Source organism: Rattus norvegicus, chromosome 8, assembly GCF_021556685.1.
Source record: "Rattus norvegicus strain SHRSP/BbbUtx chromosome 8, alternate assembly SHRSP_T2T, whole genome shotgun sequence".
NCBI lineage: Eukaryota > Metazoa > Chordata > Mammalia > Rodentia > Muridae > Rattus > Rattus norvegicus.
Genome location: NC_141541.1, coordinates 128788688 through 128815292, shown reverse-complemented (window position 1 = coordinate 128815292; position 26605 = coordinate 128788688). Strand labels below are relative to the sequence as shown.

Below are 26605 nucleotides of genomic sequence, written 5' to 3'. Positions count from 1 at the left end.
GTGGGACCCAAGGCTTCTCAGCTCTGCGCACAGACCCACCCATTCTCTGTGGGGGCAAGCCATCCCACTTTGGAGCCGAAGAGTCCCTTTGAACTGGAAGAAAATGATCACTTTATACCACCTCCCAGGCTCCTCTAGGGGCTCGGCTGGAGACTGTGGCTAGCCAGCAGACACCGTCCTGGACACTGACATGGGAGCTAGCTCAAGGTTCTCCACTGGGCTCTGGGTTTCGGGAGTAGCTGCCGTGTCTTCCCACCTTAACTTCCCACAAGCAGTTGGTACTGCCCGTTCTCTGATGCAGGGGGCCCCTACGGGGATAGCAGGATGCATATGCTGTTGCCTCGGGGACCCTGAACCTGTCAGAACCAGAGCTGTTAGTGTCAGAGCCTGGACCTCAACACACTCTTACACCAAGGTCCTCCAAGCTACATGTCCTCAGTAGGTCTGTTAGACAAACAAGAAACAGCAAACAGCAGAGAAAAAGGCCATAATCAAAGGGCCACACTGGGGAGAAAACTAAAGGGGTCCAGTGACCTCTGAATCCACCTTCAGAGTTCTGACATGAGGTTGAGACTTAAACAGGGAGCAAGAGGCATGCCTTAGCTCAGCGCCCAAGGTCAAGGTACCTCGGTTTACTACCATCGCCGTCCCAAAGCCAGTCTCCCTGGTGGTCTGACGCACTATCAACCTCCTTCGTCTGACCGGCACGAGGCGTCTACCCTTTCCTTCTCCCCATGAGACTCTGAGGAAACCCCCACTTCTCGGGGCCTATAGTCTAGACCCGTAAGAAGGGCCCCAGTGTCTCTTTGGAATATCTCGATATTGGGGTGGTTACGTTCACTCTGGCCCATGCTGTATACTCTTTGCAAATCCTGGTTTCTGAGCAATCCTGGTAGGCACCTGCCTAAACTTTCACAACGCATTCTGCAACCGGGGACAGGCCTGGAGAGGAGGCCAGGCTTGAAGAGGTGAAGGCGCAGGTATTTCCTTGAGAAAGCGTGAGGCCTCCCAAGCAACACACGACAGCCTCTGTTCCTCCCACTCGTCCTTCCTCATACCAGTGTGATTCCCAGGCGTGGAGAGGCTAACACCTCCTTCACACTGTTCAGCTCTGCTTGATGTCATCCTGGGAGAGGATAGGAGTGTGGGGCGGGGGCTTTGGTACAGCAGAGATCATCTGAGCAGACCACACAGCACTGGCTATTCGCCTGCGCCTGCTGCAGCTTCCTAGCGGCCCGAGTCACGGAGGTAGAATGAGCATAGGATCTACAAGGGCCTGGAATGGTCTGGGGAAGGGTTAGGGTGTGCAGCCAAAGGACTCACGAGGCCCTGCGAGATTGGCCTCATTGGGGTCTGTGGTACAGCACTATCCTCCCAGACAGACAGACTCCATCTTCAGGAGCTCAGCTGAGCCTGTTTACAAGACATCGCCACATAGGAGCTGACTGCTAACGCTCCCTCACAGAAGGAGGTGGAGCGGGGCCCGGGACCCTCACATGACTGGCAAGCCCCTGTTCTATCAGCTGTATGCCATTCTGTCCTAATGGCATGTAGCCTTGTGGTCTCAGGGAGGGGCTAGAGTAAACTGGCTGGGGAGGACATGAGAATGCGGCTCCTCCTGTGCGGCCATGGCACAGCTACTATCCATACTGGGTACAGAACTTCCAGTGTGGCAGCTCTGGGGTCATTCATGCTTGTAGTCAATGACCCTCATCTGTGCTCACAGAACACTAACTGGTGTCCCAGGGTGAACTCTGGGGCAATGGAACTTTGGTTTGTCACTGGGACTTAGAAAGAAGGAGAAAACCTTGTATCATCCCCCTCAGGGTCTCTCAGCTGTAAACACAGGCAGGATCCTTCACCCCAGGTTAATAGTTGGGGAACCCCTAGGATGGGGCCAACCTGGTTTGAGCATCTAGTGTTTTGACTGTAAAATGGGGATGTCTATCTCAACCTTGGATTTTTTTTCTTTGCCATGAACGTATCAGATGCACTGAAACACTGCACTGCAACACCCTCCTGCACACTAAGCCTCTATGTTCTGAGCAGGAGAGGAGTATGAGGTCTGGGGTAGGGCCAAGGATGTTCATGCCTTAGACAGGCCTGGAAGATGCTTGGAATGGAGAGGCAGCTAGCCAGCTGCACAGGTGGGTGCAGAGAGCTGTTCTGCTCGGTGGGACTTCTTACACACTCTGTGTCATCCCTCCTATAAACCCCAGATGCAAACTACAGCATACTTAGCCCCACAGGGTTCTTGTAAGGGCTTAATATACGAATCCACAGAGAGCTGGAAGGATGGTTCAGTGGTTAGGAGTGCTTGCCAATCTCGCAGAGGGCCTGAGTTCCCAGAACCCACATAAGTGGCTCACAGTTGTCTCTAACTCCAGCTGCAGGGGATATAATATTCTTTTCTGACTTCTGTGGTCACGGTAATCACATGTGTATAGACAGACAGACAGACAGACACACACACACACACACACACACACACACACACACACCCCAAAACGAGAAAGGAACCCCAGAATAAAAATAAATCTTTAAAGTTGGATGTGGTGGCCCACACCTTTAATCCCACTACTCAAGAGGCAGAGGGAGACGGATCTCTGTGAGTTCAAGGTCAGCCTGGTCTACAAAGCAAGTTCTGGGACAAGCTGGGCTACACAGTGACATGCTGCCTCAAAAACAGAAACAAATAATACATCTTTATATTAAAAAAATCTACATAAAGTACTTGAAATGGTTCCTGGCACAGAACAAGTGTCCCATGATCATCTGAGTTAGCAACGTCAACTGAAAAATATCAATGTGGGCAGAGAAAGAGAGATAGCTTGTGTACGTGTATGTATGCGAGCATCTGTGTAGGCATGTGTATTTATACATGTATGCCTGTGTGTATGTGTGCACATCCATGTAGGTGCCTTCACTTGTGAAGGTGGGTGTGTGCACACATAACTAACTGTGTGTGTGTGTGTGTGTGTGTGTGTGTGTGTATGAATGTGCATGTGTGTCTATTGCATGTGTGTTCCATGCACCTGTCCTCCACCTTGAGGGCATCTGGCACTACTCCAGAGTCCTGCATGACCTTCAATTTAGAACCACATGGATTGGGGCTGGGGATTTAGCTCAGTGGTAGAGCGCTTACCTAGGAAGCGCAAGGCCCTGGGTTCGGTCCCCAGCTCCGAAAAAAAAAAGAACCAAAAAAAAAAAAAAAAAAAAAAAAAGAACCACATGGATCATGGCTTTGAAAAAAAATCACCTTCTTGTTCTTGAAAGTGATATTTTGATGTACGCACACCATTTCGACTCTTGCTAAAATGCAGATTCAGGCTCATAGGCTCTTGGGCAGTGCCCGTGTTTCTGAATCAGCTCCTGGGCAACGCCGGAGCAGGGAGTTTTAAAGGACAGGAAAAAGAGCCAGTGCTGTCTGGGCTGGACCTAGTTCCATGGCACAGACCATGCCTTCTCCTGATCCTTCTCCTGATCGGGACCCAGGGACCTGACAACTGCTGACTCCGTCAGAATCTAAACACCTGACTGTCATCCTCCTCCCAACCCCACACTCCCACCCGTCAGCCTGGCATTCCTCCCCCAACGCCACCCCTGTCAGTCCACTGTGCCTTCCCTCCCACTGTCTCCACATCTGGTGAGACAGTAGACAAGCTCCAGGACTCCCTGGAGTCCTTAGTCCTCTGGCTGCCCCACTACCCTTCTCTGTGACCAAAAGCTTGCAGCAGCTCTCCAGGGAGGACATAGCAACAGCACCTTCAGGACACTAACTTCAAAAGAAAAAACCTTGAGCTCTTGGGGCGGTTTTGGTACTTCTGGAAAGTTAGCCCGAGCCATGAGAACAGAGCCTTCCGAGGCATTTGACAGCTCTCACTCACAGGCTCAAGGGAACTGCTGTAGCCCCTGCCTCACTTCCAAAACCATCTTTCTCAGGCTTGCCTGGCTAGAGTTAACTCGCATCAGTGCTTGAGCAAACTGCAGGAAACCTGTCTTCCCCATCCCAGAATGCTCAGACTCAGCCCTCCTACACTCAGGTGGTTACTATGTTACCCTGAGATATCTCTCAAGTACTTCAAAGTTTAAAAAAAATCCCATCTGGGTGGGACAGCACAGCCTGTAATCTCAGGACTCAGGAGGCTGAAGCAGAATGGTGAACAATCCCAGGATAGCCTGAACTACAAAGACAAGACTCTGTCTCCCAAAAAGAAAACAAAATCCACATTTGAAATGAGTGGTTGAAATCTGATTCACTCGACTTGGGAGAAAATGTGTAGCCATCAACTTACTAAAGACCGTTTAGTTACCAGACAACTCCAACTCTTTAAGCCAGTGCCGGGATATCACAAAGGCAAAAGGGGATCCAGATTTTGTGAACTGGGCTGGGGGGGCGGGGGGGACTTCAAAGACAAAAGCGTACGGATGCAAAACCACACACACTGCTTAACGCTTTTGCAATCAAAACGAGCTGAGGAGATCCTAGTGGGCAAAAGTCAGAGCTATGGATTCTGGGGAGGCTGGGGAAGCTAGAAAGGGATTCTGAGATGCTCTAGGAGCCCTGGGGTGTTGCTTTACCTAGGCAGGAGCCTTACTTGGACATCAAGCCCTTGGCACATCAGTTCCTTTAAGAACTTATTTAAAAAGTAAAAGAATATGGCAACATCAGTAGCCAATCTTGCCTGGCTAGACACTAACAGGAAAAGGCTCAAGTAGGGGGTAAAGTGTAGCATTTACCATCCTCCAAGATGTCCACCGGATCGCCCTGCTCCTGGGTGGCCGCCAAGATGTCCAGGGTACCATGCTGCTCAGGGGTAGCCGCCGTCTCTTCATCCTGGCAGTTGTATTCAAAACATTCCTCTTCCCCTCCCACGTCTCTCAGAGACATTGTTGAAGTCACCCCAAATCTGAAACATTGTCCTAAGGGGCTGTCCTTGGGAGAGCCTTTGGCCACCTGCCCAGAGGAGCCATCCGGGCCCAAAGCGCACATGCTGGGCTCCAGCCAGGGTTGCAGACATGCCCTGGCTCAGCAGGAGTGGACGGGTGTGCACAGGGCCACCCGCCCAGCACCACTCAGAGAAGGAAGGACAGGGTGGCTCACTGGACCCTGGAGGCGGAGCACGGGCGGGCAGAGCACCTGATGGAATGGCAGCACTCCGCCAAATGCCTTGGACACAGAGGGGAGCCAGGCGGGAAAGTATGGTGCCGGGAGGTGTGCTCATGGCCTTTCTCCCCCCTTGAGAGGAACGGGAATGGTAGCGTCCTGAAAGTTTCATAGCAACTGCAAAGGAAAACACCAGCCACGCCTCAAGCAGGTGCACCTGTCTGTAGGAAGGAGCTGAGGCTGGTGCTGGAGGAGTTGCCCAGGAAAGCATTGCTCAACACCTCAGAGCTGAGAGACTTCCTGTGGGTGTGCGTGCAGGAATCTGAGGAGACTGTGCGGGGCCAAGGACTGTAGGGACCTGGGGAGCAGGAATCCTGACTTCTCGCAAATGAAGGATGTTCAGGAACCATCCCCTGACTAAATATCACCACCCAGACCTCCTTGGCATAACAAGTGGCACGTATTTTCCTCATTATTCTGAGTTTTAGAAACCCCACGCTCCCCCTTCGAGCCGTGTCTACAAATCCAGAAAGGTTTCTCTCACTGCTAGAACAAGACGAGGGGAAAGCTGAATGCCTAATAGCTTACAATGGTACCCCAAGGAGGAACCACAGTTTACGGTGTACCTTGACAACCATTCCCTGCTTTGCTTGACTTTCGCCTGTCACTGTGCTCCTACCAGATTCTCTGGGAGGTGGCCCTGACCAAGCACTACAGCTGGAGCATCACAGCCCGTTCTGTGGTCCCCAGGCCCCAGCCTTCTCCCAGCTGCATGCAAATCTACACCTGCTGGCCTCTTCTATCTTCTCTGGCTGTTGCCTCTGCCGGGTAGCCAGGAGGAGAGAGCAAGATCTAAAGAGCTCTGTGTAAGGTGGAGGCCGAGGACTGGGGATCCTCCTTAGTTACCTGAAACAGTCTGCCACACTGAGCTGCTACCTTCATAAAGACTAGGATAGGGCTGGAGGGATGGATCAGTGGTTAAGAGCACTGAGTGCTCTTCCAGAGGTCCTGAGTTCAAATCCCAGCAACCACATGGTGGCTCACAACCATCTGTGATGGGATCTGATGCCCTCTTCTGGTGTGTCTGAAGACAGCTACAGTGTACTTATATATAATAAACAAGTAAATCTTTAAAAAAAAAAAGGCTAGGATAAAGCCATGTATGAGTGCCCATTAGGATGCCACAGAAGGATAAAGACTTTACTTAAAAAATTCCAACTAGGAGCAGATTATACTTCGGTTAAAATTTTAGAACGTCGAAATGATTGCTCTGCTTTAACACATTAAGACTGCGTTTGGAAAAGGCGCTGTCGCAGAAAAATCACAGGCAGATTTCGAGATTAGAATTTCAAATTTTTTTGAAAAATTACGCATACAAGTCGGGCGTGGTAGCACACGCCTAGATTCCCAGCACCGAGGAGTTTAAGGCCAACCTGGGTTACACAACAAGGTCGTATCTCAAACACACACACACTCAGTAAGAAACATACTTAATCCTAACAAACATTATCGAATCGTGCTTACTGATTAACTTTAAGAGATAGTGAGCCAGGATATCCGGGCTTTTCCAGATGAGAAGACTGGTTGGTTACTCCAAAGTGTGGGAAGGACGTACGGGGCGGGGGAAACTCCCCACCTAAAGCGTGACTCATCACCGAGTATCTGGACCGCTGGATGTGCAAGACACAGTACACAGAAGATACAGGACAACAAAGGCTCGTTTCACTCCATCAGAAAAATCCCAAACGATTTCACTGATCAATGAGTTATTCATGGTCATCTCTGGGTTTAAATTGAGGGTGTCTTTAACAATGCTGTCTAAGTCACACATCTACCCACACACATCTACACACACACACACACACACACACACACACACACACACACAAACTTAGGATATCACAGTTAAAAATCTTTCCCCGAAAGCCAGGTGTGGTTCACGTCAGCAACCCCAGCACTCGGCGGGGTGACACAGGAGGATTACTTAAAGTGGGTTCAGACAAGACTACAAAAAATAAAAGCTCCTGTACTGTCACTTATGAAAGCTCTAAAAGGCACAACTGGCCTCCCCAGAACTAAGCAGTGGCTCTGTGCGTTTCTCTGGACGCGCTGTATTTACAGAAAAGGAACCAAAATCCCCTGAATGTTTTCATCCAGATTCCCCACAGGCTGACTTGACACACCTGTCCTTCCCTCTCCACAGAGGTGCTGCCCTCTGGCCCTCCTGGGAGTGAGCTGACAGGACTCATCCTCCTCTTGCCTGGGTCTGTTTCATCAGTCCGACTGCCATGCTCTGGCGTCCAGAAGTCACTTGTTTGCACAGAGCACTGTTGGCCCATTATGAAGGGTCGTTTCCTGGTGACCTCACCTATGACATTTACACTGTAATCTTAGCCCTCTGTAGGTGGAGGCAGGAGGACCAAAAATTCAAGGTCTTTCTTGACTATAAAGCAAGTTTAGGTCAGCCTGAGCTACAAGAGAACCTGTCCAAAAAAAATCCCCCAAAACCTACTAACAACACTTTACCCAATGAAAGTAACTAACGCTGTTTGGCTCAGGGTTTAGACTGTGAATTCTGGGTACATGTGGATGGATCCTGAAGAGGCTAAAAATGCTGTGTGCACTGTGTTGATGGGGGCTGAAAATTACTCTAAGTCCCTGAACAATGAGCCTCCTCTGGCTCTTCTTGTGATTAGCTCCTGCCCTGAGACCCTCCCCACACCCTTTAATGTCTTACTCGGTATGATCGATCAAGGCCAAACATCTGGAACTGAGGTGGGAGATGGGCACAGTAACCAGCACCAGGGGAGGCTCTCCTGGCAATCAGAGATCAGGAGGGAACACAGCTGCTTCAAAACTTCACTTGTAGTCTGGGGCGAGGGCTGGGGGTGGAGGTGGAGGATGGGGATAGGGGGCGGGATCATTCCTCATTGCTCTGAGTTGCAGACACCCTCCCCCCGCCATCTTCAGTGCAACTGTCCATCACGCAGAGTCAGGACCTCTGGCATAAACGATGATTTCATATTTTGTCAAAACGCTTGACTCAACTTTTGCTATTATCATTAAGCTTCCCTCAGTATTGATTCAAAGGCCAACTGATAAGGACAGAAAAGGCAAGTGTCTAATGATCTGCTGTTTGGGAGAGCCACATAACCAAAGAAAATGCTATGTCCAGGCCAACCCGCCTAAAGCCGGGAAGAACCCAACTAGTTAGAAACTGCAGAGGAGAAGGGGGAAGCTCAGTAAGGAGAAAAACTCACAAGGTTGGCAACCCAAATCCAATCCCCAGGAGCTACACCACAGTGGAAGGAGAACCAGTTCCCCAAAGCTGCCCTTGGACTTCCACAAGGGCACTGTGGCCCACGTGTGCCCAGTGCACACACAAGAAGGAAGGAAAACGGTGACTGGAAGCCAGCATCTGTAGGGGAGCTAAACAGACCATTCCTAGGCCCCAGATCCCTTTATTTTACTTTGCTATATCTTCAGTGGGATTTAGAACCCGCCGCTTGTCCCAGGATCAAAGGTAAAAAGGTCGGAGATCTTGTTCTCCACTTACTCAGATGGCAATGGCAGTCAATATCAATTGGCAATCAATCCGGGGCAATGAGCCATCCCCTCTCCTATCTCCCTTGCTCTTGGAGAGGATCCATCAGGATGCCTAGAGCCAAGTGACTCCTCTGAGAATGTGAAGTAAGGGCACCCTGCTGGACACCAGTTAAGAACCAGTCTCCTGTGCCTCTCCAGGCGGCCACTGAGCCACTGGCTTCACGGGGTCCAGACACCACACACCCTCCTCCCCCAACCTCTAGGATGGCTCAGGGACATGGCCAATCCACCCACTGGAACCCAAGCTCTCTAAACTGATGGGACAGTGGGGATGAAATGGATGGCTTTCTCAAGAGTCACAGAGTATCCGGGAACCCACCAATCACCAAGGAAGCCAGGTGGCTTCTGAAAAGCAGAACCTCTTACAGCATTGTAGCAGGGCGGAAGCTTGATTCAAAACACACCAGAAGAAGATTGCATTCATGCTTTCCCTCAAGTCTATGAGCACTCCCCACTCTCCTCGTCACCCAGAATCTCTGAAGATCAGACAGACCCACGTGCCAACACTATGGACTGCCAGGGGCCAGGGTAAAGTTTCTCTACGCCTTTTAAGAGCATGTCCCAAGAAAACCTCTTGGCTTCCTCCCTGTTGCAGCCAAATGTCTGAAGACGAGGAGATAGTCCCACGGCTCTCTACTAACTAGGCCAGCTTCCGGCCTGTTACATCACACAGATCTTCAATCGTAGTCACGCCTGGAGCAATCAGAAACTTCTGAGTCAATTAATAAGCACTCGCCTCACCCATTAATGAGCTTGAGGGGATCGGAGAGGACTTTGTCACCGAAGAACACACTTCCAAAGCACACATTCAATTGCCCCCTTTTTTTTTGGTAAAGGTGTGTGATTTTTAAGGGTCATTTGCAAAGAGCAACTAAGGACGGCAGAGGACTAAATCCACGACATTACCTCCAAACACAGCCCTTCCTTGGCAAGCCTTCCCAGAATGCCTCTCAACACCGTCCTTCCCGTACTTGAAACCTGCTGACACCTGTCCAGCCACACACCTCAGCCACCAAGCAGCATCCTCTCAAATGAGCCACACCCTCCTTACAAACCTTGACGGTCCCAGAAGGGTATATTCCATTGTCACCTGGGTCCCATCTGTGCCGAACTCAGCTAGCAAAATTCATTTGAATCACCCACTGCTGGGGAAGTTGTGTCTGCCTCCCCAGGCTCCCCAAGCCTCCAGTCCTGAGGTCTGAGCTCAGGTAAGGGCAGATTCCTCTAGGCCTTCCCACTGCTGACCTCCTGAACACAGGCTTCCAGCCTCTAGTACCCTGAGCAGAGCACATGGGAAACACACACACACACACACACACACACACACACACACACACACACAAAAGATAAAAGATTCAGTCCTACAGAAGTCCCGTGCATGCAAGCCCAGAACCCAGTATACCCAAAGCAATCTATGGCCCCATTCTAAGCAAATGACTATGCACTGCAAGAGTCACCCTCTGTCAAGAGCCCTGCCCACCTGCTATTCCCTCTGTCATGCTTGCTGTGCCTTCTGGTGATGCCAGTTCCTGTGCTCCCAATCTCCCCGGAGAGGACTGTACCCCCCCCCTCCCCAGAGATACAATGTCGCCGTTCATCCCGCTCTCCCAAAGAGGCCTTAATTACCGTCTGAGCATTCTTCATAATACCAATCCAGTTCATAATAATCCGTGTCAGTGAATTTCTGCATAGTCAGTATTCTTGCAGAGGAAGGAACGGACTTCACGGCGCCATGAATTGTCAAGTCAAACGCTGCCATGCCTCCCGGCCCTTCCAGAACACCCGGCAGAAGAGCATCCCCAAACACTGCAGAATTTGGCTGTGCATTCTTAATGATAGTCTGGAGCCAGGATGGGCGAGGGGGCAGAGGAAAGGAAGACTCTACAGGGGCGTGGGGGTGGGGTGGGGGAGTGGAGGCAGAGGAGAGGGAGCCTGTTTGCAGAGCACTGAGAGACCCCGCAGGCCAGGCTGATGAGGCGCACTGGACAGCAGCCCTGAAAGGGAGTAGCTGGAATCATCCTATCCAGACGCCCCGAGGGTGACGTCAGAGCCACACACCACCACCCGCTGACTCGCTCAAGCCTCGCCCCCTGCTCGCTGCTCAGCTTTCAATCTAACTGTTGCCATAGAAACTGACCAGCTCTTAAAAAAAAATGATACAGAGATGAAGGAAATGTCTTCCAAGGATGCTGGGAGCAGAGGTGCCACTGCCGCGCAGGGAGAAGGAAGGATGTGGGCGTGGCTTAGAAGCACCACCCCCTCTCTCAGGTGAAAGGCCTGGTTCCTATGCCTAAACCTGGTTCACTTCAGAAAGTTGTGGTGTTTTTTCTTGCATCTAAAAACCGAGGCCTTTTAAAATTTGCAAAGGATTGTCTTTTGGTTTTCTTTCCTTAATTTAAAACATTTAATGGCCCTTCCTAATTTTTTTCTTAACTTTAAAATTTAAAACAGCCACTTAAAGGAGACTGAATGAATGACCCAGAAAATGAAAACATTTTCACTCACATTCCATTACTATTTATGCTTGTGTCTTTATTCAAACTTCTCGAAAATGTAGCAACGTACGAATTGAGGGGAATGTCAACATAAAGGACCCCGTGTCATATAGTGCCATTTAATTTACTGTCCCTTAGGTGTCTGATCAAGAACAGCTACCAAGAGGCAGATGCCCCTGGGGATGGAGTTAAAGGATGGGGCTTTGAGAGTCCTTACAAAAGCACAAGGAATTCATTAAAAAACAAACAAAACAAAACATCGAATAGACTTAATTCTAAGTGGTTGGCATGCTTAAAATGTTTCATTATAAAACTGATATACCGAACAATGGAACAGATCTTTCCAGATTTACTGTAACTTCAAACTCCAGCCCAGAGGCATATGTTCCCCTCCAGCACTCAGAGTTAGAGAATTCTTTCTGGAAGGCTCTTCTGGGCATTCCAGAACATTCTGCAGCACCCTGACCTAAACGTACTAGGTGCCTTTAGCTCCATCCTCTGATCTCCAAGTCTGACCATCGAAAATGTCTTCCCACAACAACAGCGACAAAGGCTTTTGCATAAAAATTCTGAAATTGTAAATATGTGTTTTAATTATCTTTGGGGGACCCTGTCTCCCAAAATAAGGTGGAGAAAAAGGTGGCACCCAGTGTTGATCTCTGGACTCTATAGGCATGTAAAGTTTCAGACGTGTGCACACAAGTAACTAAAGAAATAAAGAAACAAGGAAGCAAAGCTCCTTAGGGAGACTGAGAAATCTCCAACGAAGCTACAGGCACTTGGTCAACGTCTCAGACCTTGCTGGACAATCAGTGTCACCTGCTAAGTGGAAGGGATACCAATACCTGCTAAGGGGCGGGGCGGGGCGGGGCAGGGCGGGGCGGGGCGGGGCTTGCTAGGGGTGATGGATGCTGCTGTGTTCGGCATGAGTTTAAGATTAGGCAAGTGAGCAGACGTGCTAGCTTCCAGCATCCTCATCACTACCTCTATAGAAAAGGAAATGGCCCAGCATGAGCAATTCGGAGTGCAGCTCCCCAGTTATGATCAGGCAGATGAGGAGGACACACCATTCGGAAGCATCCACAGGGCACACGATGCCAAGCGTATGGATCTCAGCAGCAGCACAGAGGATGTGACCAGCTGGCTGTGGTGACCAGCTGGCTGTGGTGACCAGCTGGCTGTGGGCAACAGACATTGCCAGACAGCAAAGCAAGGCCGTTCCAACCACAACCGAGTCCAAATCATTTTCATGCTTAAGAAACTGGGAACAAGGGGCTGGGAGATGGGCCTGTGGTAAGGTACCTGCGGTGCAAATATGAGGACCAGGGTTTGGGTTCCCAGCATGCAGCTGAAAGCCAGGCATCGGCCCACATACAACCCCAGCACTCTCAAGGAAGAGAAAGGGGATCCTTAGAGCAAGGTGGTTCTCTAGACTAGCCAAGCAGGTGAGCTCCCTGGTTCAGTGAAAGATCCTGACTCAGTGGAGACTGAACCAGGATGAAAACCAGGGTCAACTTCTGGTCTTAACACGCATGCATTCACGCACGCGTGTGCACCTATCACATGAGCGCGCGCACACACTCACACACACACACACACACGTGCTAACACACATGCACGTACCACACCGCACACTCACTCGCACACAGACAGAAAAGGAAGAAAAGTGGGAGCACGGAGGGAAGGAGGCCTAGCAGGGATTGTCCTGTATGGCACCTCAGCACCCATGTTGGGATCAGGGAACACACAGGGTCCCTGCAGAGCCTGGAGCATGGGGGAACCATGACGGCGCACAAGCCCAGGTGAAAGGAGGGTGGGCAAAAAAGCCAGCTTAGACGAGTTGGACCAAGTTGTGACAATTGAAGTTTGGTACAGAAAATGCAGTTAACATACCTAGAAGGAATAGGTGTGCTCGAAAGCCTTGACGCCACAGTGGATATCCAAAGAAAGGCAGGCAGGGAACGCGCCGGCTCGTACACGCAGGGCAGAGACTAACGGGAGCTATTTTAATCCACCTCGGGAAGTTGGGTAGGTGTGCCTTGCTGCTCTGTTCCTGCCGCCCAACCTTCTGGGAGCACTGAAGCATTGTTCACTGTGTCTCTGCGCAGGGTGGCAATGACTACCACAGCCGGATGTGGATGAGGACACAGGTACCGAGAACAGAGAAGCCTGGCATTGTGGGAGTAAATGACGCCCAGACAGGAGGAAGTTCAGACCCAGGGCAGCAAGATGATGGATTATTACCCAGAAGGCTCCAGAATGCCCTGCCTGGGGGTGGCGTGGGGTGAATTCTTGAGGACAAAGTGCAATAGACCCAGTTCACAGTCTCAGTTCCCAGTCGCACACAGTGAGACATGGACAGACCTTGGATGTGGATTCTAGGACAGGGTATCCTGAGGTTGGGACAGTGGTCTATGCCAAGGCAGCTAGGTGCAAACCCTGTGTCACTTCGGAGAACACCAGACTGAGGACTGAAGACCAGTCTGAAGATTTACCTCCTGAGCCAGCAAGACAGATAGACAGCTCAGTGAGTAAAAGCATTTGCCTCTTAGCCTAGCAGCCTGAGTTCAATCAGTGGGACACACCCGGCGGAGGGAAAGCTGATTCCTGCAGGTAGCACTCACTCGTGTGCGCGCGCACACACACACACACACACACACACACACACACACACACACACATACACACATGCTCCCACCCAGAGGGAGAACACGTAATTCCAAAGGGGAAAAAAAGAAGCTATGGGCCTAAATTAAGTGTTCAAGGTGGCATCATCCTAAATTAAAGGAGATCAAATCCAATGGCAGATTCCTTAAAGAGAAAGTGTCAAGTCACAGGAGGGCAGGCTGGAGCAGTGTCCCCAAGCCCAGGAGTCATGAGAGCTGGTGAAAGCCCCAAGGTTTCCCTCAGAGCACCCTGGAGGAGCAAACATGGCCCCCTGGACTCCGGGCTCCTGACCTTCAGAACCAGAACTAAACCCCTATCTATTGCTCTAGGTCACCGCCCTGTGGCCATCTGCTCAGAGCGCTGGAGAGCTAACACAACAACTAGGGGACAGCAACTCCTTTAACAGCGGAAAGACTCCTGGGGGTGGGGTGACAACTCAGTCTGTGAAGTACTTACTGAGCAAGTACAAGGAGACATATTTGATACCCAGAACCTGAGCTTAAAAAGTAGGGTGAGTAGGCTGGAGAGAGGCTCTCAGAGGATCTGGGTTCAATTCCCTGAACTTACACCATGGTTCACAGTTGTCCCTAAGTCTAGTTCCAGGGGATCTGATGACCTCTTCTGGCCTCTACGGGCACCAAGTATGCATGGTGCACACACATACATGCAAGTATTAACAACCAAGCATGTAACAATTTTTATAAGCCATGTATGGTGGCCTGCCCTTGTCACTGAGTCCTGGCGAGAAGGAAGTAGGCAGGTCCCCGGGGCTCGCTGCTCAGACAGCCAAGTATATAGGGTGAGCTCCAGGCCCACGAGAGACCATGTCTCAAACAAAAATATCTGTGAACAGAGCCTGAGGAAGAATGGCTGAGGTTGCCTTCTTAGCACCCTACCATATGCATACGTGCAGCAACGCGTACTCAAACACACACAGAAATGCACACGTAAACACACCCGTGCACAGAGAAGAACCCTGTTTAAACAGGAGCCCTGCTGCAGATCTCAAGCCCTCTCCGAAACACATTCCCTGCCCTCAAAAAGCACCAGCACCTTTGCCGACCAGACTGGAGGCAGAAGAGAGGGAGGGCCTGGCTGGAGAGCTGTCACTCCGCACAACGTTCCAGCTTTTTCTTTCCAGTCTTCACTGCCAGCCAGTGAGAGCTCATGACAGCAGGCAGTCTGCAAGGGACAGCTCGACGCCAACTGTCCCTCCTTACTCCAGGCACAGGCAGCCCCGCCACCAGGGAAGGCAAGGGTGGAAGCTACCATTCATGAGAGGACTTGAAAGCTCAGAGAAGGCAAAGCCCAAGGCCTGGATCTGTGGCAGCTGTCATCAGTATCCACCACCCCCCCAGAAGGCCAGGAAGAGGAGGTATCTTGGCATTGGTAAGAAGCCTAAGCAGGTCTGAGGTCACCACCTGTCAGCACAGAAGGTCTGGGGGGAGGGGGAGGGGGAAATCTCATGCCCAGGACCAGCAGGACACGCAGGTGATGCCACCACTTCATAACCACAGGCTCAAAAAAAAAAAAAATCCCCTAATTCTGCACCCGCACAAACCCTGCTGAACAGAGGCAGCCTGGGAGGAGAGCGAGCGAGTGAGAGTTGAGCTGTCATGTCAGTTTCCTACCCGAGCTGTGCCCGGGTCTGTCTCAAGCTTGCTGAGTTAACACAAGAAGATCTGTACACAAGCAATCTGTACAGCACAGCTTGCCGGCCGTGTTGTTCTTGAGTGGAGAAAAAGATAATGTTGGAATCCGATTGGATCGAAAAAGATAGAAGATGCCAGATGATGGGGGGAGAGGGGAGACCACGGGCATGCACTGCTCTCAGAAACCCTGCCCAGCGGTCCAAAGGCAGCCAGGCACTCACACACGTACCTCCCTGAGAGGCAGCTCCACTCCTCCCGCACCAGTGCCCAGGCCCGCAGTGGGGTGTGGCTGCCGTAACTTCGAGTGGCTCACTCTTGGAATGAGAGGGTAGCACAGCCACACTACTCTCACTCTCGATTCCTACAGACATCTGAGCCAGCTAATATGGAGGGACATGGGCCCGGGGAGAGCCCTTGCTCATGGGAAGTTTGCAAGGCCTCTTCACTGACTCCCCAAGGGGTGTGTGTGTGTGTGTGTGTGTGTGTGTGTGTGTGTGTATGCACTTGTGTGTACACACTCCTGCCCTCTTCGCTGACCCCCAAGTCTGTGTGTGTGTGCGTGTGCATTTGTGAGTACACACTCCTGTGCGCACACACTCTTGGTTAACTGTACACACACACACACACACACACACACACACACACACACACACACACATCCTGAAACGACTGGTCACATTCCCAGAGGTACCTTCACCCCTCTCTGAGCATCCCCTCCTGGATAACGGTTGGTCACCTGTACGAACAACAGTAAAGGAAAGATTCCCTTCCTCGGATACCTTGTAAGACTTCTCAAGATCCCAAATCTGGGGGCTGGGGAGGAAACTACTTACACATGCCATGCTCCTGGGTCTGAAACCCAGAAGCAGGAGGATCTGGTGGTGGAGGAAGAAGGAGAGGAAAAGACCCTAAGCTTTATCAAACAATGTGCTAAACAAACAAACAATCACATTTAGCTATTTTAAAAGATAAGAACCTATCGAGAGAAGTGGAAAATCTATGTATGAAATACCCATTTGAGCTGGGCATGGTGCTACAGGCCTAGAATGCCAGCAAGAGAGTGAGAGGACCATAGTTCAAGGCCAGCCTCCACTATGGTGAGTTCAAGGAGCAAACAGGCTCTGAAGAGGCAGAGCGGGTGTGAGAGGAGAGGACATCGAATGAAGAGGAGCATGTGGAGGAAAAAGAAGGGAGAGGAGGAGAGGAAACAAAGGGGAGGAAGAAAAGAGGGGAAGACAAGAGGGGGAGGGGGTGACTGTTGCAAACAATTTAATTGCACAATAGATTAAACTTGGATCAGGCTCTTCATATTTAACTAGTACCCTGGTACCATCCCCAGAAATACCTCTCTTGATACAGAAGCTCCTCGGTATGCGAGATCAGCTGGAGTGAGCGGGTGGGGAGTGGGGCAGCAAACCTTGTGTTCCCACAACCAGCCAACACAGGGCCAGATGCTGCCTGTACTTCTGTCAGGACCTGCTCCAAGGTGCTCTCTACTGAAAGCCTGGTAGCATAGTCAATGTGTTGGTAGGAACCCTCACAGAGGAAAGAATGATGTCTCAGAGGGAGAAGTCACTGTCCTTACTTCCCTCAGCACCAGCCTGCACATCCCACAGCCCTGGGTTAAGACATGAAGATCTAAACAATAGAGATGTGCCCACCTTCCTAGTTAGAAAACCTTAGGCAAGAACTCTGGTGTTGGAAGAACGCCTACCTCACCCTGCACACACTGGCTGGCTGGATTACCACACACCAAAAAGCAAAGGCTGGGGTGACATTCTAAAACCTGTTTGCTTCAGGGCCTACCCTTTCCCAGTTGACCTCTGAGGTGTGGTAGTCATCAGATCTGGGTGTGACACCGAGAATTCCTTCTTGGATCAATTTGTGTCAACCACAAGAGGCCAGGGAAGAAGGACCAACAGGAGCACCTAAGAACAAATATGGGGACCTTTCTGCTGGATGCCGCTGAGTGTCACATGACTGATCTACTGCACACAGGTCACCATCAGATCACAGGAGGCAACTGGATGTCAGAGCATGAAGTGGTTTCAGGCTATGCACCATACATTCTGTGAGCCATGGAGAATAAATTCTGTTGACTATATAGCTTATAAACAAATAAGCTTCTAACATATCCTAATGCCAAGGTCTGGGGGAACAGGGTTGTTGGGTTATTTTGTTGTGGTGGTGGGTTGTTTTTTGTTTGTTTGATCAGGTGAGCTTTAACCTTGAATCTCTCTCCCCTTTTCCCTGCTGAGAATGGATGGGTTGTGACCAAGTGACCAATGCTAGAGTGTCAGCATCTCTCTTCACTGCGTCTCTTTAGGGCTGCTCCCTAACGTCTCTGATTCCTAGGATCCTCCCTCGGCTATAGAACAGGAACAGCAGGAGCGTGGGTGAGAAGGCCCTGCACACAGGAAGTGCTGAGCGTGGATCACTCTTACTTCCTGCTCAGCCATCTGACCTCAAATGTCCCGCGCTCGGGTGCCCATGGACTGTAAGCCGTTCTCGCTCTCTACGTTTCTCAGACGTATGGGAAGTTGGCTGTGGAAGTGTTGAAGAGACTCTGAAAATGTCAGTGTGGAAGGAGGTCCTGCTCAGAAAGGAAGACGGGGAAGTGTTGCCTCCCATCAGCTGAGGGCCAGGTTCTGAGGCAGAGCCTGGAAGTCCACCCGGAGTGGGGTGGCCAGGACGCACCTACTCTGGTTTTACAGTAAGACGTAACTACCCCTTCCGGTTCCTCACCTTAGGGAACCCTGTATCCCCAGTTCCACCAGAAACAGTGGACACCGCTCTACACAAAGTCCACAGCAGACCTAGAAGAGAACCAGTGGACAATGTCTTCTCAGCCACCCACAGTGACCTGACAGTGGTGATTCACTGTGCTGAGTCACGTGTCTCCTGGGATACAGATATGTAAACAGATACACAAAACCCAAACAGGGCCGGGATGACAGCACCATGTATAACCCGCCTGCTGTGCAAACATGAAGATCTGGAGATCAATCTTTGGGATGCACTAAAGGAGCCAGGCGTGCTGGAGTGCCCTGTGATCCCAGCTCTGGTTCCTGAGGGCTCCTGACCAACCAGTCAAGCTGAGTAACTGAATTCGGAGTACATTGAGACAGCCTGTCTCAAAATGTAAGGTGAGGCAGTATGGTGGTAAACACCTCTAATGCTAGCACTTCAGAGGCAGGTGAATCTCTGAGTTCCAGGCCAGCCAGGGATATGTAGTGAGACCCTATCTCAGAAACAACGACAACTAAAAACCAGCAACAAACGTACGTTGGAGATGGATAGAGGACAATGCCATCCTCTGGTCTCTATGTGCATATACATATATGAACACACATATCACACACACACACACACACACACACACACACATAAAAACATAAATAAGAAGTAGTAGGGCTGGGGGCTGGAGAGATGGCTCAGTGGTTAAGAGCACTGACTACTTTTCCAGAGGTCCTGAGGTCAATTCCCAGCAACCACATGGTGGCTCACAACTATCTGTAATGAGACCTGATGTCCTCTTCTGGTGTGTCTGAAGTCAGCAATGATGTACTTACATATGATAAATAAATAAATCTTTTTTAAAAATTAAAAAAAAAGAAGTAGGTCCAGAAGGTGGTACACACCTTCAATCCTAAGACTCAGGAGGCAGAGGCAGACGGATCTTTGAGTTCTAGGCCAGCCAGGGTTACACGGTGAAACCCTGCCTTGAAGATAAACAAAGAAACAAATAACGATTAAATAAATAAATACTCAGGCCACTAGGCACAGAGCAGGGCTTGCCTCTCTGCACCACCTGCACTTCTATCCCTGCAAACAGCAACAGCTGTGTCTTGCGGTTCTGAAAACTCAAGGCAAACCAAAGCTGCTGATGTAAGAGCTGCTTAACGAAGATATTAAAAAAAAAAAAAAAAAAAAAAAAAAGGTGCATCGTGCTGGAACAACACCCAGCATCTGTCCCGAGTGATGGGCAGAGACAGGTTTTACAGGCAGGTTTTAGTGTCTAGCCACTGCTGCACAGCATCCAGGCATCTCTGACCTCCACTGGTAACAAAGCTGCTGACACCCAGCCTAGACTTCCAGTCTGACCACAGAAAACAATGTTACATTTCTGTTGGAAGTTATCGGAAATAACTACTTCATAAAACTCTAAACTTTCTTTACAGACCATTTTGGGGTTGGTTAAGTTTCAGTTTACGTCTTTCATTTCAAAGTCAATACCTAGTTGTTCAATGAACAGATATTGCTATTTTTTATTTTAAAAAATTCTATGTGTTTGTGTCTATGTGGGTGTGTGCACGTGTGAGTGCAGCGCTCGAAGAGTCCAGAAGAGGGCATCCACTCCTATGTAGCAGTTGTTCCTGATGTGGCTGCTGAGAACGGAACTCAGGTCCTCTGCAAGAGAAGTGAGAGCTCTTAACTGCTGAGCCACCTCTCCAGCTCCAGATATCAGACACTGACAAAGAGCACCTAGCTCTAAGCACAGAATCGGCAGAAGGAAATAATGCACAAGAAGACTTGGGCGCACCCAACCTTAAGCACCTTTAAGTGGTCATTGCAGCTCCTCAAGTTGTAGTTTACGCTGTGGCACCCCCCCCCGGGGGGGATTCTAACAGGGCTTCTTTTGCGTTTTCTTACATGTATGAAAACAAATGACAATCCCTGTTTGAGTCTCCTGATGGAGAGACCATAGGAATTGTGCACTGGTGCTAGATCAAAGCAGCTTTGCCTGCCTGTAGATATTTCATAGAGATGTGACGAGTCACTTCTGTGGCTGTCCTGTAAATGGTTTGGTACTATGGTGAACGACACTCCAATTACACTGCGCATGCGCATGGCCACGGCCAATCGATGTGCGTGAGGAGGAACCAGGAGCCTCCCACCGCAGACAGAAGAACAAGCCACGTGAAGACTCTCTCACAAATGATAGTTTCAAATTATACTGTGGACTTCCACAGTAGAAAAACACAGAACGACAAGACAAGCGAGTTGACTTTCCATGCGCAATCCCACACTCACTCCTAGCTAGTGCAGACACCCTGGCTAAACAAAACTGACTCACGAAGAACTTCTGACCTATGAGGCACACCAGATACTCTAGGCCTGGATTATTCTATTTCCGTTCTTATTGACACAGGCTATCAGGAAAGCTCATAAAGACTGTGTGGACTGCCCAGGTCGCCCGCCCTCCCTTCCTCCTCACCTCCAGGTTCCCCTAAGCATAAGCTCACCCGACAGGAAGCAGCTCTGCCACCTAGAGGTGTAACCCTACACTGCAGCAACCGTTTGGCTCCTGGAATTCTGGCTTACCCAGCTTCTGCACAGTCAGGCTTTGCTATGTCTACATTGATGGAAGCCGCCTGGATTTCCTTGTAATATTTGGTTTTTAAATGCAAGCAAATTCACTCTCAATGGGGGTTTAGAAGGGAAATGATGGAGAGATGGCTCAGCCATTAAGAGCACTAGTCACTCTACCCAACAAATACAAGTTATTATTTTTTAAAACAGGAAAAGAAGGGATACGAGAATAACTTGAAGTCATTCTGTGCGTTTCAAATGAAAGTGCTTGGTCCCCACAACTCATACAGACCAAGAAGACCCCTAACACGGCTAACCCCTAAGGCCACATCCCTCTTGGCTACCCTTCCATAGCCAACAGGTCCAGAGCTACTCACAGCAGACGGGACCAGGAGGCACAGGAAGGGCCTGGCATCACATCACCGTGCCCACAGATGGCGCCAGCTACTTACGGAAGTACTTCAGCGTCTCTTCGATCTGCTCGGTTGTGAGGTCGATGTTGGCATCTGGGGAGATGAGGGGCGTGTGCAGCCAGTCATCGTGGTCATAACCATAGATGGTGTCCGCTCTTAGCTTGTAGTGGGGCAGCTGCTCCTCCAGCAGGCTAATGATCTCCACTTCTGGAAGGTTGGTGCTGTTGCACACGTCTGGAGAGAGGAAGACTGAGTGAGAACCCTGGCCGTCGCCTTGAGAGCTGAGTTTGAGGCCTATCCCTTGTCGTCACCCATCTGCAGCATGCAAAATCCAGGCAAGGTCATATCCATGAGGGATCTTTTCTAATTTGAACTCTACTCTCAAGACATAGAATTACTGAGGTGGGAGATGTCTGATGGGCACAGGTAGGCACTAAACATATATCTTAGAACGTTGTACACTCAAGTATGGTGTCTCAGTTAAGGTTACTACCGCAGTGATGAAACACCATGACCAAAAGCAAGCTGGGGAGGAAAGGCTTTATTCCACTCACAGTTCCATAGAGCAGTTCATCATCAAAAGCAGTGAGGACAGGAATTCAAGCAGGACAAGAGCTGGTGCAGAGGACACGGAGGGGTGCTGCTTACTGGCTTACTTCCCCTGGTTTGTCCAGCCTGCTTTCTTACAGAACCCAGGACCACCAGCCCAGGGCTGGCACTGCCCACAGTGAACCCACCCCCAAACAATCACTAATTACGAAAATACACTACAGGCCTCTCTACAGCCCACCCTTACGGAGATATTCGTCAATTGAGGTTCCCTCCTCTCAGCTGATTTTAGCTGTATCAAGTTGATATAAACCTAGCCAGTACATATGACACACAGGATGAGGACACAGGCCCAGAGTACCCTGCAGACTATGACTGAGTCTATAGGATGGGTTTCTGACCTCACCGTGAGGTCAGCCCATTTAGCAGGGAGCCTACAGCAGTGAACTGCTGTGGGAGCAGCTTGAGTCCGGTCAACCCAGAAGCCAACCGCACTCCATGTGGGCCTAGCTGGATAAGAGAGGACGGTGAACTCTGGCTTTGGTGATAAGAATCAGTCCTCAGCTGGGGAAAACCAATCAAGAAGTTTGCAGATGCTCGGGGTGGACGTTCAAGGACACTGGGAACCCAGATGAAGGCGAGGACCAGGCCGGTTCCCTCTGGAATATGTAATATGGCAGGGATGCCACACAGCGACATGGGTGCTGCTAAAACAGGGAAGGCAGAGGGAGCCCAGTCAAACGGGAGCAGCCAAGGCCTGACCACACACTTGGAAGAGACAGTCATGGTGCCAACAGTAGGAGGGCAGGACTGTTGGAGGCAGCAGGGAGAGCCTATGACAGGACTTTGCTGGAGACCCACATAGGAACAGCAGCCAAGGCCAAGCTTCCCTTCCTCTCCCTGGGTGAGCCAAGGCAAGAAGGCAGAGGCAGTGACATAGGTGGACTGACCAGATCAGGCTAATCTGCATCCTGTTCCTTTGTACCTGATGAGATGGCCCCACGGCGCCCTCTAAGTCTATGAAATCATTTAAGAAGACAAAACTGTGAACTGTCACTCTCTGCGCAGGAACCCAGCTAGCCACACCCACCCCAAGATTCCCAGGAGCCTTTACCAGCCCACTGCACTCACTTCAGGTTGTAAAGTCTCTATGCAGAACATTCCCAGGCAGGAAGCCAGTGTGGGCTCTCAGAGTGCCAAGAAAAGAGTTAATGATAAAGTGAGGGCCCTGGGGATTTCATGGTATTTTAGGGCCACGGTTCAATCCCGAGAAGGGGAAATATCTGTATCTGAGTGTAGGGGCTTCTCTGCCTAACACGGGAGGGATCACAGCCAGCACAGTCAGCATCTGAGCTAGCAAGCCTTGGCGAGACCTGATGCACCTCAGAAGTGTGTGGAGAACAGAAGCCGTGACTCTCCTCAGAGATCGATGGCCCGATGCCCTCAAGACAAGGATCTCTTCCCACTCGGTTCCCAAGGAAACACCGTCCCCTGCAGGCCTACTCTGAGGTGAGCAGCCAGTTCCCACCTCTGGGAGAGCCCTCAGCCACTGCACGGCCACCTCCTGAGGAAGGGGACCTGGGCTCAAGACAGCTGCTGCCAGTCAGTGGCATCTCTTGGGTAAACAGAGATCTGACCAAACCAGCTCTGCACAGCTGCACCCCCCAAAAAAGGCTGCGGCAGCCTGTCTGCAGGAGAGTGGGCAGGGGACCAACACATTCCCACGGGAAACACCCACACAACAGGCTGTCATTCTCTGGTGTCTCCGTGGTGTTTGAGTGGGGAAGAGAACAGAGCCTGGGGTGGGTGGAGTGTGGAAATCCCTCCTAAGAATAATGTCACTTGTGACCATCCTGTCAGCTGCTCAGCCACTAGGACTCGACCTGTCTTTCCAGGACTGGGACAGAATGCATTCTCGAACACCAGGGTATTTGATCTTTTTGTGATGTGGCCAACCACCTAAACATAAGCAATGCTGCACTTGCCTTCACAGCCCAGAAAGTTGGGAGATAGGAAAGGCATGTGGGGGCAGCCAGGGAGCTCTCCTAGACCTAAGGGCCAGAGGCTCTGGGGATGCTCTGTGAAAATGGACACGAGTGAGCGTTGTGGATTGCGAAGACGCATCAAGGTCTGAGGCCATGTAAACGCAGCTCAAAGAACTCTGAAGCATCGCTGGACTGAGGCTGGGGAGATGGCTCAGTCAGCAAAGTGCTCGCCATGCATGCTTGAGGAAACCCTAGTTCAGTCTACAGAAACCACATAAAAAAGCCAGATGTGGCGATACACAATGAAAAGAGAATTATACGAATTCTAGGTTTGGAAATATAAAAATTAAAAGATTAAATCCCAAAAGGCCACAGACCCAGGGCTAAGCCCTGCAGCCAGGACTAGCAGGCCATAAAGATAAAGGAGCACAGGAAACACTGTCCAGGCAGGACTGGCAAGCCATAAAGAAAAGGAATGCAGGAACCAGCCTGAGTTAATGGGACTGATTCATGGGACGTCTGGCAGAAAGACATCTCCCCCCAGCTCACTCAGGGCCATCCTCCAGACCCTGATAAGCCCCTGACTTCTAACACGTACTCTTTCTGCTTTGTTCTCACTGCTATGTTTGAATGAGCCAATTGTATGTAACCACGCCAAAACCCCCTAGCCTTCTCTATATAACCCTCTGACTTTTGAGTTTCGGGGCCGACACCTCTGTCTCCTGCGCGGGATACGTGTCGGCCCGGAGATCTCTGTAATAGGTCTCCGTAATAAACCTCGCCTTTGCTTATTACATCCAAAATGGTCTCTCTGTGTCTGGGGTCCGCGATTTCCCAAGACTTGAGTAAGGGTCTCTCTGCATGGGATCTTTCAACAATTGTACTCCCAGTCCTGGGGACGCAGAGACAGGTGGATCCCCAAGGCTTGCTGGCCTGACCGGCCTGGCCTGCCTGGTGATGTCTAGGCTAGGGAGAGACCCTGCACAAACAAACAAAATGGATGGTGTCCAAGGGAAGAGACATCCAGGGCAGTTCTCTGCTCTCCATACACATTTCCGTGCACCTGGATGTGAATGAAGAGAGAGTTCACACACAGAAGGAATCCACAGAAATGTTGCCAGCATTGGAAACCCACAGCTAGGTCCTTGCAGACTGTTCCAGATGGAAACTGAGGACAAGGTTCATAGGTGAGGAAGGAGCATGGATGATGTTGCTACTCAAGGCCACGAAACTAAGCAGGTGGCAGGTCCAGTCTGAGGAGCCCCAGCAGCTAACATGTGACATCCCCCACCCTGCCACGCACTGCACTGCCCATCTCTGGAAGCCTGTGTGTGGAACTTGGGGCCTCCCATGAAACCACACCAGGAGACCAGTGGAAGGCCCCACACAGGGGCCAAGGGAGGTTTGTTAAGCAGAAGGACAAGACTGTGTCCTTGTCACCTGCCCAATGGCAGGTGCTAACCATCTTTAGCCACAGTGGTAATGTCAAGGCCATAGTCATAACATCCCTGAGAGCCTGGACAGGTTAAAAAAAAAAGCACATACATGGTGCCCTCCATGTAGACTAAAGAGTACATATATGGTGCCTTCTATGTAGACTAAAGAGTACACACATGGTGCCTTCCGTGTACACTAAAGAACACACACATGATGCCTTCCATGTAGACTAAAGAGCACACACACAGTGCCTTCTGTGTAGACTAAAGAACACACACATGGTGCCTTCCGTGTACACTAAAGAACACACACACGGTACCCTCCATGTAGACTAAAGAGTACATATATGGTGCCTTCCATGTACACTAAAGAACACACACACGGTGCCTTCTGTGTACACTAAAGAGCACACACATGGCACCTTTCGTGTAGACACATGAAGGCCTGCCTTTTGGGTGCCATGATTCACAAACATTCTGCCTCTCGTGAAGCAGCTGAGTCCACAGTGAAGCCACTCTTCCCAGCCCAGCCCCTGCTGTTTTCTCTAGCTTCCCTTCCATCAAGACACACAAAGCCCCTGCCGTTCTCCATGGCTCCCCACCCCCAGCACACACAGCTATTTTAGACACTCGAGAATATTCACTGCCCATCACACTGCACCCTAAAATGTCTCTCAAATGTCAGCTTGCATTTGTGAATCCTTCCCTGACCAATTCCCCCAGGCTCCCCAGGCCTCAGCATATACACAATTACACAACGTCAGGCAGGGCCTCCTCCATATCTCCTCCCCCTAGCTGAGAGCCGCTCAGGAGAAGGGGCTCAAGAGTCTAAGCCCAGCCTCAAACCCAGCCCCTTGGGGAGTTTATGTCAAAGCTCAAAGCACTAGGAAAGAGAAGCCACAGTGGCAGCAGGGTGGCCGACTTCATCATCCTCCCGCGTGCAGGAGGTGCAGCCATCCGGTGACGAGGTCATTTCGTGTCCCTAGCTCTCCGTCGAGCGTGACAGAAAAGTGTCACAGGGCAGCAGAAGTAGCCCGAGTCCTAGGCACAGGCCGATGTTGTGCCTGTCATGGAAGTCTACTCCCAGGATCCCCTAGGGATTGCCCAAGCCCTAAGGTCTGGAATGACCCACTTCTAAGATGAGGGCACCCCTCGGAGCTGTCTGACAGAGAGGGGACAGTACAGGGCACCCCAGCGATCTCAGTCTATAGCGGGGACTCTCTCCATTCCCACAGACTCAGACTGGATCCACATCCTCCCCCTGGGAATCTGCTCTGTGCTGAGGTAACCTACCACGTGCCCCTTTCTTACAGCAAAGATAGTGGCTCTAGATTAGAGTTCAAATTTAAAACTCAGAATCTCAGAAGTCAGGCTCTCTGGGA

At 50.6% G+C, this 26605-nt stretch overlaps 1 protein-coding gene across 39 annotated transcripts in view; it reads right to left on the bottom strand.

Annotated features, from left to right (window-relative positions):
- Trak1 (trafficking kinesin protein 1) overlaps positions 1-26605 on the bottom strand; it is a 154683-nt gene that overhangs the window by 48403 nt on the left and 79675 nt on the right. For 28 of the 39 annotated variants that reach the window (XR_015626747.1, XR_015626746.1, XR_015626749.1 and 25 more), the window contains 1 exon segment: positions 21293-21487. Coding sequence is in view for 10 of the 39 variants with exons in the window: in XM_087562515.1 (XP_087418641.1) it covers positions 21293-21487 (195 nt within the window). In the remaining 29 variants the exon portion in view is untranslated. 39 annotated transcript variants of the gene reach the window in all.